Raw genomic sequence first — 13547 nt, forward strand, 5'->3', positions numbered from 1 at the left:
AAAATAAAAATCTTGTAATCACTTTCACAGTACAGCAACACAGTACCTGTTGTTCTTCATCCAACTCCTCTTTATGGGTCAACATACTGTTTTCTTGTTAAGTGAATTTACTGAAACATCAATTAAATAACTACTGAAAAGAAGGCTTGTTTGCTGCAAAGGATACGCAGAGGATCAGGTGAGCCATTATCAAGCCAGTTTCTAATTTGCAAAATTTCTGAATGCAAACCAGGCTGTTCAAACAAGTGTGGCTGTTTTAGTCCATGCCTGTAGAGGTGGTCAACCAGAAACCATATTTCCTTTGGTATTGGGTATGGATCCTGCGTTGATGTTACTTCCTTATTGCTTTCCTGTACAGAAGGAAGGGAAAAAACAGCCCTTTATTTACAAATTAAGTTTCTGAGGTTATTACTATAGTCTTATTCTATAGTCAACACTTACCAGTTCAACAAGCCTGCCAACAGGTATTTCACGTATTGGAAGTGTAATATACACTAGTGCTTCAATTGATGCTCCAAAGCAACTACGCTCATATGTTCCTGTAAGAACAGTGTGCAAATGTGAAACTATTTTATGCCTAACAAATTATTATTTAATTTCCAAATGCTAAGTAAATCTGAAATTTGCATCAGAGAAAAACAAAATCTGTGCAAGACTAACTGTACAACACCCCAACTAATTACTGAAACATAAATCCATACTGTCAGATGTATTGTGTGTTGCACTTAAAATTATTAGTGTTGTCATCAATTTCTAAGAAGGGTTATCCTAGATATTCTGTAGCAGTTTAAGAAAACTTGCATCAGGGATCCAAAGAAACAACAGAAAATGAATAACCCAGGATCACAAAAAAAAGTGTATTACAAGCCATAAAGTTATATAAGCTCAGAAAACAGTACAGAACATTCCTTATTTCTCTTGACATTATCACAAGAAGTCTTTTTTTTTTCTCTGCTCTTTACTTTCTGGACGATTTCTGCATGTTTCTGATACAGATACAGGCAACATACACTCCTGGAAACTGAAATAAGAACACCGTGAATTCACTGTCCCAGGAAGGGGAAACTTTATTGACACATTCCTGGGGGCAGATACATCACATGATCACACCGACAGAACCACAGGCACATAGACACAGGCAACAGAGCATGCACAATGTCGGCACTAGTACAGTGTATATCCACCTTTCGCAGCAATGCAGGCTGCTATTCTCCCATGGTGACGATCGTAGAGATGCCGGATGTAGTCCTGTGGAACGGCTTGCCATGCCATTTCCAACTGGCGCCTCAGTTGGACCAGCGTTCGTGCTGGACGTGCAGACCGCGTGAGACGACGCTTCATCCAGTCCCAAACATGCTCAATGGGGGACAGATCCGGAGATCTTGCTGGCCAGGGTAGTTGACTTACACCTTCTAGAGCACGTTGGGTGGCACGGGATACATGCGGACGTGCATTGTCCTATTGGAACAGCAAGTTCCCTTGCCGGCCTAGGAATGGTAGAACGATGGGTTCGATGACGGTTTGGATGTACCGTGCACTATTCAGTGTCCCCTCAACGATCACCAGAGGTGTACGGCCAGTGTAGGAGATCGCTCCCCACACCATGATGCCGGGTGTTGGCCCTGTGTGCCTCGGTCGTATGCAGTCCTGATTGTGGCGCTCACCTGCACGGTGCCAAACACGCATACGACCATCATTGGCACCAAGGCAGAAGCGACTCTCATCGCTGAAGACGACACGTCTCCATTCGTCCCTCCATTCACCCCTGTCGCGACACCACTGGAGGCGGGCTGCACGATGTTGGGGCGTGAGCGGAAGACGACCTAACGGTGTGCGGGACCGTAGCCCAGCTTCATGGAGACTGGTTGCGAATGGTCCTCGCCAATACCCCAGGAGCAACAGTGTCCCTAATTTGCTGGGAAGTGGCGGTGCGGTCCCCTACGGCACTGCGTAGGATCCTACAGTCTTGGCGTGCATCCGTGCGTCGCTGCGGTCCGGTCCCAGGCACGTGCACCTTCCGCCGACCACTGGCGACAACATCGATGTACTGTGGAGACCTCACGCCCCACATGTTGAGCAATTCGGCGGTACATCCACCCGGCCTCCCGCATGCCCACTGTACGCCCTCGCTCAAAGTCCGTCAACTGCACATACGGTTCACGTCCACGCTGTCGCGGCATGCTACCAGTGTTAAAGACTGCGATGGAGCTCCGTATGCCATGGAAAACTGGCTGACACTGACGGCGGCGGTGCACAAATGCTGCGCAGCTAGCGCCATTCGACGGCCAACACCGCGGTTCCTGGTGTGTCCGCTGTGCCGTGCGTGTGATCATTGCTTGTACAGCCCTCTCGCAGTGTCCGGAGCAAGTATGGTGGGTCTGACACACCGGTGTCAATGTGTTCTTTTTTCCATTTCCAGGAGTGTATCAGTCCTGGGAACTCCAACCTTTGCAGTAGTTTCACAGACAAGCCCGGACATACAAAAGGGGTGAGCAGGGGACTAGTTTATATATGTAAGAGAGAGAAGAGTTACTCAAATATTTTTTTATTTGGCTACTAAAAGGAGGGATGATAAATGGAATATTCAGTCTAATGGGAAACAATGTTTTTATGTAATATAACAACAATTCAACAATTTTCAGTTCCCCCCCCCCCCTCTCCCCCACTTGTATTGTGAAACCATGCTTCCTGCAAATTTCATGAGTGAGTTTTCCATTATCCAAAATATATGACAGAAATGAACATATCTTTTGCTTGCATTGACTTAGAAGTTTGAAATTTTTACGCTGTCAAGAGATCATAAACCTTAATATAGACAAATTTGAATTTGATATATCTACCCGTTCCTAAGAAAAAGGGTTCTAAACAGTTGGACGGACATACAGACAGACAAAGTGACTGTATAAGGGTTCTGTTTTTACAGATTGTGGCATGAACCGCTAAAAACCAGATATCAATTATTTCTTCCAGACAGGAAATAGTAAGCACATCGTATGACAACAGAAATAATGAAATATTAGCAAAGGTAGTATTTGTAACTTGTGAGGGATCATCAACATTAATTTTAATCCTCAGATGGAGTGTTAAGTATAGGATTTTTTGGCAATCACCACCACTAAATAGGCATGCTTGCTGCAAATGCAGGGTATGTATTTATAGTAATGTTTTGGAAAATTCCACAGAAAGATTTTTTATTGTAACCCTATGCAGAATCCTGAGGAGCTAAAAGAAGGAAGCTCTCAAAATGATGCTTGCAGAGTTTTAGTTTCCTTGTGGATTGTATACTGAACAGCTCAACACACGAGGCCAAGCTTATACTGAATATTGAATGTAACTGAACTTTCGGAAAGTTAGTCAGCAATTTTAAGGTGCATAGAATGTACCTTTTGATTCAAGAATATATTCAATATACATTACACAAGTACTCTTCATTGTGACTTGTAGACTGGTGTCACATGAACTGATGTTATTTGGTAGTGATTGTTGTTCCAGTTTAACTTTGAACAGTTTGTTCGATTCTGAGAGAGATTAATTACTACACATGTGCATTTCAATAATTATTCTTAAGAATTTATATGATCTCCATGTGACTAACTTTCATCAGTAGTGAGCAGTTTCGAACTTCAAGCCTGGGCAATTAGATGAATATCTTCATTAGGGCTATATTGTCTATTACTCTTAACATGTTCTAAGTGGAAGAGATTTGGCTATCTTTTACGAGTAATCATCAATTTTTTTTTTAACTTCTCTTGACACTCTACATCTTTAGAATGATGTGATAAGAAAATAGAAGTAAAAACATTACATTAAAACAAATAGAGTGAATAAAAATAATGGTCAAAGTCATTTCAACATAGATTTAAAATTAAAAAGCTTCAAAGGACTTGATGAGATTCAAACCCACAGCTTATTGCATGTGAGAAGTAAACCTTAATCATTATGTTACATGACCAGTCTGTTTAACATTCTTTTTCTAAAGCTACAGAACATCACATTTTTTTGGCGATTACTCACAAACAAAGGACCACCAGGATGAATGGTTGCAGGGTGTGATACCTGGAACTTTAACTTGCATCACCATATAAATGGTTTCAAGAAGTCGGACCCACCACTGGGGACCTCTACTTATAAAGTCCCTTTACTTGACACTGCACATGGTCCAGGTCTAATAATCTTTATGCATACAGGTTTAGGAAGTGAGGGAAGTGAACTGGCTCTTGAAACCAAATATAATATAATAATCACCCCCCCCCCCCCCCCCCATAGGCAGTCCAACAAAAAGTAAAGGTTAGACAGACTCCACAATAAATGGGAAAGCAAGTTTAGCTTCAAAAATTATGACTGTTTCATAAGTAACACACTTAACTGCAGCTCATACTACTTCAGAAACTCACAGCATAGTTTAGAGTAGGTCTTAACAGCTGACTGCATCAACCTTGATTTAAGATTAACTACAGTAAAGTTGGCATTAAATCCTTTTAAATGTAATATTCTGGTGTACCGAAAATGATGCAAAGTTCAAGAGGAGAATTTACTGCAGTCAAATTTTACCAGCTTTCTCAAGATGACCAGAGTTTTATAAGTGTACAGTTTAAGATAGAGGCATGTTTCAATGTACTGAGACAGAGTTGAGGCTTTGTATACTGTAACCTAAATGTAACATGAACCCAGAAAGTTTTTTAATTTATGAATCAAACTTTCCAAGAGTAAAATTAAATTGCTTCCCCATATGTGAACACAATGACTGTTTTTCCCTAACACGGGAAAGAAATAATACAAGTTTCCTAGAACAATCATTGGAAAAAATAAGAAAATTCATTATGGTTGCACTAAAATTTAGATATGTGAATTCATTATTTTATTGCTACCCATTTCTGAGGCTTCCTCAGTTTTGCACACAGTTTTGTAAAATATATGTGTTACTTAATATACCATACCTGTAACTGTGATAAAAATATCTTTTCCTCCTTCTAAATGCAGAACTAGAATGTCATAAAGCTTATCCTCTCCAGAATTCAACTTAAATGCCGATTTCTTGTCAACAAAAACTTCCAGCCTGATATCACATTTTTCACCTAAAACAAAGAAATGTATATTTTAACAAGAATGGAATGAGAATAAGTATTAAAACTTTGCAGTGAAGCTTTTAGAAGAACTGCTGATGCCAGTAAGTTGTTCCTGAAATAATTAACCCACTGTTTATGGCTATCAAGATGTAACAAGCGCACTCAACAGGAGTGTGCACCTAGAACATTCACTATCTGATAGAAAGTATCTGGGCACATATTAGTAGATATTAATATGGGGTGTCTCCAGTGTTAACGTTTATGACAGCAGCTGGTGTTATGGTGGTGCCCTGGATCCCACCAGGAATTCAGTGTTTGAGTCAGAAAGTGCAGAGATCAGGTGTAGGGTTGAGACACCAGGTACCATGAAGGACTTAGTGCAGACAGCAGGTGCAACCCACTCATCCCACTGTCTGGCACTGTCTTATTACTGGCTTGTGGCGATGATGAGTGATATCTGCCCTAACACAGCAGCTTCTTCGTATTCCTCCAGTGCCCATTTGTTTCACTAAAACCTGACACCTAGTTGCACTCTCAAAACAAGAGACTTGCCTTAGTGTGGTGACCTGCCTCACCTGCTACTCAGTCATGACTGTGCAGCACCACTGTATCCTGAATGTAACATGAACCCAGAAAGTTTATTAATTTATGAATCAAACTTTCCATGAGTAAAATTAAATTGCTTCCCCACGTGTGAACACAATGTCTGTTTTTCCCTAACACGGGAAAGAAATCTGAGCTCTGCTACCCTCACTGCGCAACTACTGACTTGTCTGTTACTGTAACCCACATGTTGCCACACTGGTGGCTACCAACCCGTGACGGTCAACGCAACACACTGTGGCCCTTCCATGTTACTTCTCCTTACTTTTGTTAAAGAATAAATTTTCTGACCAAAGACTGGATCGTGACACTACAGAGCTGTTTCAATGTCTGTGGAAGACTGGTGGTCATTCTTCAAGAATTGAAATCTGAAACGGTAATGATGTTGGACACTGGGGTCTGAAGCAAAAACAGCTAACTCATCCTGAAGGTGCATCAGTGGGTTCAGTTTAGGATTCTGTGCAGGCCAGTCCACAAACCATTCTCTCAAAGATGATTTCTTAAGAAAGGTCTGTTTTCTTGTTGATACACACAATTATCTCCAAAGTGTTTCTCTACTGTACACAATACACAGTGCTATAATGCGTTCACGTCCTCCTGCATTTAGTATTCTCTCAAGTGCAATCAGGTGATCACACCCTAACTACAAAAATACGCGAACTGTAACACCACCATCTCCGTACTTCACTGTCTACACTACAATTAATGATAGATAACATCCACCAGGCATCTCCCACAGCCAAACATGCCCACTGGATTGCCACAGAGTGTAGCACAATTCACCCTGTGAAATCACTAATTTCCAGTGGCATCACTCTTTACACCATGTTAAATACCACTCAGCATGGGTAGCTTATGAGGAACTGATCAACCACTGCAACCCATTAGCTGCGGTTGTTCCTTCGAATTTCCACTACGCATTCACATAAACAGTCAGCTTGGACAGCTTTAGAAGTGGTGAAAATAATGTCCCTGAATGCTCCTGACCAACCCATTCTGCTGTTAATGCTTCTCTATTGACAACACAACACCCACTGGCTCTTTTATACTGGTGGTTCTGCTCCTTGTGACATTAGTGGTCAATTACACATTACACGTGGGTACAGAACCTGTATAAAGATTTTCCTATTCCATAAAGAGAACTTGGTGTGCCATTTTATTACTGAAAGCAGAAATAACACTTCATTCTGAGACACCTAAATTCCAGAACTTTAGCAGGTCATAATCTCATTTTGCATATTTTTGAAAATATATTGGTCACAATAAACAACATGACCATGAGATGTAATTACAACCAAATCAAAAAAATAAACTCTCTGCTGTACTGGTTTTACAATCCTCAAGAAAAATAGCCTACGACAATACAATTATTCACTTCTAGTACCACTCAACAGATTTAGTCCTTTAGAAAACACGTTTACTTCCAACCGAGTTCTGCTGTTACTGAAGCAATCTACTGTAACATTTTCACTAGTGATGTCTTATTAAGATAACCTAAAGATATCTATTTGTGCTCATTGACCTTTCTACACTCTGCAATTTACATCATGTTGCAGCCTTAATAGCAGTTGTCCAGAATTTTTGTACAATCCTTGTTAAGTGGACCATATGCAGTAAAACTTGCTCAAATTGACACGTGTATAATACGGAAATCTGTCCAAACCATAGAAGTATTTCTGTCCTGGTGCATTCAGTGCACTTTTATGTGTTGATTTTTTGTATAAAGTGGAACATGCCTAATGCGGAAATGGAAAGCAAATCTTAGAACATACTTAATAATTCATTGTATAATGCAGAAAAGAGCCTACACAATATTACAGTATTACAGTTCATCAGTTATTCAAAACTCTACAAGGACATTACTTTTAAAACCTCTGTTAAGCGAGGCAAAACCAAGAAAAGAGGTCCAGCGGAGCACAGCGCTGCTGGTGTGGACCTAAAACCATGCCGCTCTGCACAACATCCGAGCTTGGTGTTCTAAAGGTTTCAATTTTATTCATTTATGAAACTATCTTGTTTACTGGGACTACCTCCTGAAAACAGGGAAACTGCTACAGAACAAAAATGTACACAACTATAGTACCAGAAGGGAATCAAATATACATAAAAAATATCACAGAGCAACCACCTATCAGAGGAGCATAATTAACATTGGTGTAATACTACACAATAAGATACCAGAGGAAATAAAAAATACTACTCATCCAATATTTGAAGCTAAACTAAAGGCATTTCTAATAAAGCACTGTTTCTGTCAGAGAATTTATGAACAAGTAACAAAATTAAATTGTAATAGGTGCCTAATTTTAATTTGCATACTATTTTGCTAATACTATGTATTATTGTAAGTTATCTTTGACCTGTCCAATATCAATTGTACAATTTATGTTGTATGACAAAACTGGACCAATAAAAAATCAAATCAATAAATAAGTTACACTCAGTGTCGGTAGAGTACATCAAAGGAAACGGTTCATTCATCAGCACTCTGTCGGCTTTCTGTTTTCCTCATTGATGCATGCCAGTGCATACAGGAACATTCTTGCGCATCTACCAACACACTGCTGCTATGTGCGCAGTGAAAGAGGTGGGTATTGTTTCGTTAAACAATGGTTTTATCCGGCAAGGTCATTATTTTCTGCCAGTTTCAGTTGACTAGTAGCACTTTAAAGAGATACAGTAACTTGATGTCAAACAAACGGTATGTGTTGTTAATACTTAATGAAGAGATTGATATAATTGAGGCAAGTGAGAAAGACCCCAACACACTGTGAGCAAAATTATGTTGCATTTCAAATGCGGTAAAACACAAATTCATGAGACGTTACGAAACAAGGATAAGATTCAGAACGAATGGATGAAAGAGAACAGGCAGATGAAAAGAAAGGCAAAGAAGACCGGAAATGAAGAAATTAACGATATAGTGTGGGAATGGTTCATAAGTGTGCGGGCAAAAAACTTATCTTTATCTAGACCCATGTTGCAGAGTGTGGTTTGGAAAGTCGCAGAAGAGCTTTGAACTACGGAGTTTAAGGCAACCACAGGATGGCTCGGCAGTTTCAAAGGTAGGCACAACATCGTGTGGAAGAAGTGTGTGGGGAAGCTAAGGATGTGCAGGAAAGTGTAGCGACAAAATGGAAGACAATACTGTCCAAATTAATTGTGAATTATGACCCGGAAGACATGTTCAATGCTGATGAAACGGGACTGTTATCACGCGTTGTCTTCAAAACTGCTAGCATTTCGAGTAAAAAGTGCACCGGCGAAAAAATGTCCAAGGAAAGACTCATTGTATTGCTGCCTGGAAACATGTTAGTTTAAATAAAGAAGCCACTGCTGATTGGAAAGGCGGCAAAATGGTGGTGTTTCAAAAACACATGTCAGTAAGCTTCCTGTCACATGACAAAGCAATAAAAAGGCGTGGATGGTGAGTGGTCTTATGGAAAAATGGCTGGTCTCCTTCAATGGCAAAATGAAGAAAGGAAAGCAGCAAGATCTCCTTATCCTACACAATGCAACCTGCTACCTGAAAGTAACGTTATCAAACGTGAAATTGGCTTGGTTCCCTCCAGGTTCAACCAGCCTCAAACAACCCATGGATCAGGGCATTATTTAAACATTCAAGTGTCATAGGTGATTACTAATGCAATCTCTTATTCTTAGTGTTGAAGAACCCGAAAGTGCATTTGCTCTTGCATAGTCAGTTTCTGTTCTGGATGCAGTAAACTGTATTTGCTTGGCAGTAAAGGAAATAAAACCTGAAGCTGTCACCAAGTGCTTCAATTAAGCGGGGTTTGGGGGTCAAGAACAAGACACTTTTGTGGCCATCGAAGTTCAAGAAAATGCAGCAGCAACTGCAGAATTAACAAAAATGTGAAACGTTTCATGTAGTGCAGATGATTACATTTGAAATGATTACTTTCTGTCAAATCACTCCACTTTCACTTCGACAGATTTAATTGAAATCCGTAACGCAGAGGATGATGAAGAAGAAAAAGAGGAGAAAAATGATGTCCCTAGAAAAATCAATAAGCTTGAAGAAGCCATTGCATGCATAAACACTGTTATGCAATTTGCAGCACAAACATTCTTCCAACTTGTTAGAACTATTGTATGGTGCAAAAATTGCCTAGAAAAAACTATTTTCAACAGAAAATTGAAACAAGTTTCCCTCCTTGATATGTTGGAGAGAGGGGGGGAGGGGGGGGGGGAATGTAAAGCAAATAAACATGGGAAAAATATGAATGTACATACAATAATAAACGAATTTAAAAGTTAGAGTAAAAATATAGAAATGCTGTGTTATTTATCAATTAGTGTAATAGTCCAGTGTTTTGTTGTCCAATATACAGTAAACTAACATCTACAGTGCTAGAGTGAAGGTACGAAAATACAGTATATGCATAGTTAAAACTTTTTACTGTACTTTTGTGCATGATACCTGACAAATTTGACTTAGCCCCGTGAGTTTTGTGTAACCCGGAAACTTGTCCAAGTCTGACAGTGGCTACAAGAGTGTGCGTTATTGTGTATTTGAATCTGTGTAACTTTACTGAAAAAAGAACAAGAGCTTGAAACCTAGTGCAAATATGGTTTTCCGTTGTGTGTTTGTGTTCCAACCATGAGTCTGCTATAGGTGAGAGTGTGAATGAGCTAGGTGGATACTTTCCATCTGTTATGTTTCTCTATTCCCAAAATAACCAAATCTTTCATTTAATTTCATCTTATTCTCAATGTGTTTACCTATTGACACGTAGCACTTACCTAAAAACCTCGAATTCTTAAATTTATTATTTTAAGTGTTATGTTTGTTATTCACATCCTCATTTCCAAGTGTTCTGATTCCATCTGTGTAATTAAGTTTCATTAGAACAAAAGTTACTGTTAATGTTCCAGATGTGTAAAACTTTACAAGCTTATCAGTATAATATTATAAAGTGAGCTGTGGAGGAATTTAAATTACTGAATACTAATTACCTTAAGCAATACTTAACATAAAAGTTTCTAGCTACTGCCAATTTCCACTATCAGTTTACAGAGTGATTACTAACTTCTGGTAACTTATTTTTCCATACCAACTGACATACAGCATTAATTAACTCACCTTACTAAGTCTTTCAATATAGCACTCATTCATATAAATAAGGAGATTCACACTGGCATTACAATAATAGTTCTTCCATGTATTTTTCTAAATTTCTGACTAGCAACACTTTATATAAGTGAAAATCTTATTAATCCTTGCTGCTCATCAAAAACAATAAACAGCACATAAAATATTTTCAAAACATGCGCTTTTCAAAATATTAGTTTGTTTTTAAGCCCATTTATAAATAGTCTGATGTTACCCAACAGACAGTTCACAGTTTGAGAGCTAAAGAGTAACACCTATGCTGGACATTCTCTTGTCCTTTGACTTGTGTTTCTATTATGTATATTCTGCACATGAGAATACAGACTCCAGTCATCAAACTCACAGACTGTATTGTTTAATTACTTTTGAGTGACTTCAGTTATCGAAGTTGTATACGATTATTGTCACCGAAGTAAGGAACTTGTTGGACTCAAGTCATTTCTGTGATGGACGCATTCAAATGAAGCACCGGAGCCTAATCATGTTTAACAGATAGCTAAAGGACTGTGCTAAATGTGAATTGTGTTGTTTTTAGATAATGGGAACTGTTTATTTTGTTTGTAGACTTGCAAGAAAGATTGTTCATAGTGAAAAATTGAATCACCACTGTAGCTAGAAGGCATAATAAAGTGTGTGTGTGTGTGTGTGTGTGTGTGTGTGTGTTCATAGCCACCATTCCACACTTATATGAACTTTCCAGCTTCGAGGTGATCAAGACTGGTGCTACTGAAGAGAGACCACAAAATTCACCTTAGTTCCCTTGCAAGAAGTTGCCTTTCCCTTATTTTAAAAGTTGGAGACTAGATTCATATCCATAATACTACTACTACTACTACTACTACTACTACTACTACTACTACCACCACCACTACTACTTGCAGTTATTACTTCCAAAAACTGGAATGTTAGTTCATGTATTAATAGGCAGCTTTACGCAAAAATAGTACCAATCTACTGTAAATAACGCGATCTACAGACCTTGGGCAACTAAAAAATTCGAATAATTCAAGTTTCTGAAATTGTGTTATTCTCTAATTGAGCTTCCTATTGCATTCCTTTGTGATCATTATTATTTACATGGAGTACAGATGTATACAACAATATTTACAACTTCTGGAATGTGCCATTCCAAGATGAGCTACATTTTTAAACACATTTCTAGTGTGGACGAACTGTTTTTCAAAGAAGAAACATGGCTTTATACATAAAGGAATGAACCAATGCTGACAACTAAGCACTTAAGAATAAATATATAGTATGAGTTACTGTGCTAACTCCATTAATCTATTCATCTCCTGATGTGGACTTACTTACTATCTATTAACATAATGTAAGCCAAAAACCTTGTCAGATTATAACCAATGTCCATATTCAACACTATACAAAATTCTAATTCCTTAACATTATATTTTTGCAATTTTGGAGAGACTAAAGGAAGCTTCAGTTACATACCTGGCATTATAAATCCTGCATATGGTTCTATATTCAACCAATCCTTGCAATAACTTGAATCATCCAATTTTTTTATGAACTCAAATGTGACAGGAACCTGAAACAGTTTATCCTGTGAAGATATAGTGTCTAATAATATAAGTTATAGTGTGTCTAGCTCATACTATGACAAATTTTACAGTTACCTGCCCTGTATTAGCAATTATCAAATCTTTGGTCTGTGATTCTAAGTAGTAAATAGTGTCAAATATTATTTCTGTATTATCCACCATCACTTGAGGCAGAAATTCATTTTCCAATTTATCCAATTTTTTCATCACCTCCTCGTGTATTTTTCGATATTTGGCAGCATCAATCACTCGTATCTGCAGTAAAAAAATATCAACTGGTTTTCACAATAATACAAAAATACTTAAATACATGAGGAAACCAATGATAATCAATCACACAACAAGTATAAGCTCAATATGAAATCATACATGGTTTGTCTTTGGTAGAAGAATGCTTGAATGGTTTACAACATTTTGTAATTTTACTAATGTACCATCTGGTATTTAGCTTAAGTATGAAAAATTGGTTCCTTTGAACTTATAATTGCCCATAATAGCAACCAATTTATTTTACTGCAAAAGTATAGTACTGTATGCATTACACTATTGCTTCAATTATCTATCTCATTTCTCCAAAATGTGTACTAAACCATACTCTGTATGGCTGCTTTGAAATACATGACAGATATATTCCATTTACAGTACTTGCCTGTATTGAAAAAGACCAACAATTTCATTATCTGGGAATATTAGGAGAATTTCAATGGACGGTGACTAAGTGCTCTAGGATCAATTTTTCTTTTGCCTTCCCACGGGTTAGCTTTTCCAATATTATTTACTTTCACATCTATCTCCAATACAACAGAGTATTTTCATACAAATGGACATTACAAAAGTCCTTTGCTACAGGTCATCTTCCTAGAGGAAGAATTTGGCTGCTATCATCACATAACTCAGTGCAACAAAATTAGTCTGAAAAATTTATGCCCAATCTGACAACTGCTATGCAATCCCCCAAAAACCACAATGTTTGAAAATTGATCTACAAATGCACTATATTTTTGGATAAAATGTTTAGCATTTCAAAGTTACCGCAAAATTTAGGAAGAGAGAAAGCCATCTACATCCTGCATATGAACAAGTTTAGGCAGGAGATATCTCATTCAGTAATAGCGTCTGAATGTTAATTTTTGTGAGAAGATCGTTATGCCTCATGTAAGAAGGAGAAACTCTAGCAGCACA

At 38.2% G+C, this 13547-nt stretch overlaps 1 protein-coding gene across 2 annotated transcripts in view; it reads right to left on the reverse strand.

Moving 5' to 3' along the window:
* LOC126336462 (inositol polyphosphate 5-phosphatase OCRL-like) overlaps positions 1-13547 on the reverse strand; it is an 89831-nt gene that overhangs the window by 23542 nt on the left and 52742 nt on the right. For both annotated transcript variants that reach the window (XM_050000191.1, XM_050000201.1), the window contains 5 exons: positions 12441-12620; positions 12256-12352; positions 4938-5075; positions 442-539; positions 167-350 (listed from right to left, as the gene is read on the reverse strand). In XM_050000191.1, coding sequence (XP_049856148.1) covers positions 167-350; positions 442-539; positions 4938-5075; positions 12256-12352; positions 12441-12620 — 697 coding nt within the window. The remainder of the gene's footprint in view (positions 1-166; positions 351-441; positions 540-4937; positions 5076-12255; positions 12353-12440; positions 12621-13547) is intronic.

The sequence above is a fragment of the Schistocerca gregaria genome, chromosome 1 (genome assembly GCF_023897955.1).
Source record: "Schistocerca gregaria isolate iqSchGreg1 chromosome 1, iqSchGreg1.2, whole genome shotgun sequence".
Lineage (NCBI taxonomy): Eukaryota > Metazoa > Arthropoda > Insecta > Orthoptera > Acrididae > Schistocerca > Schistocerca gregaria.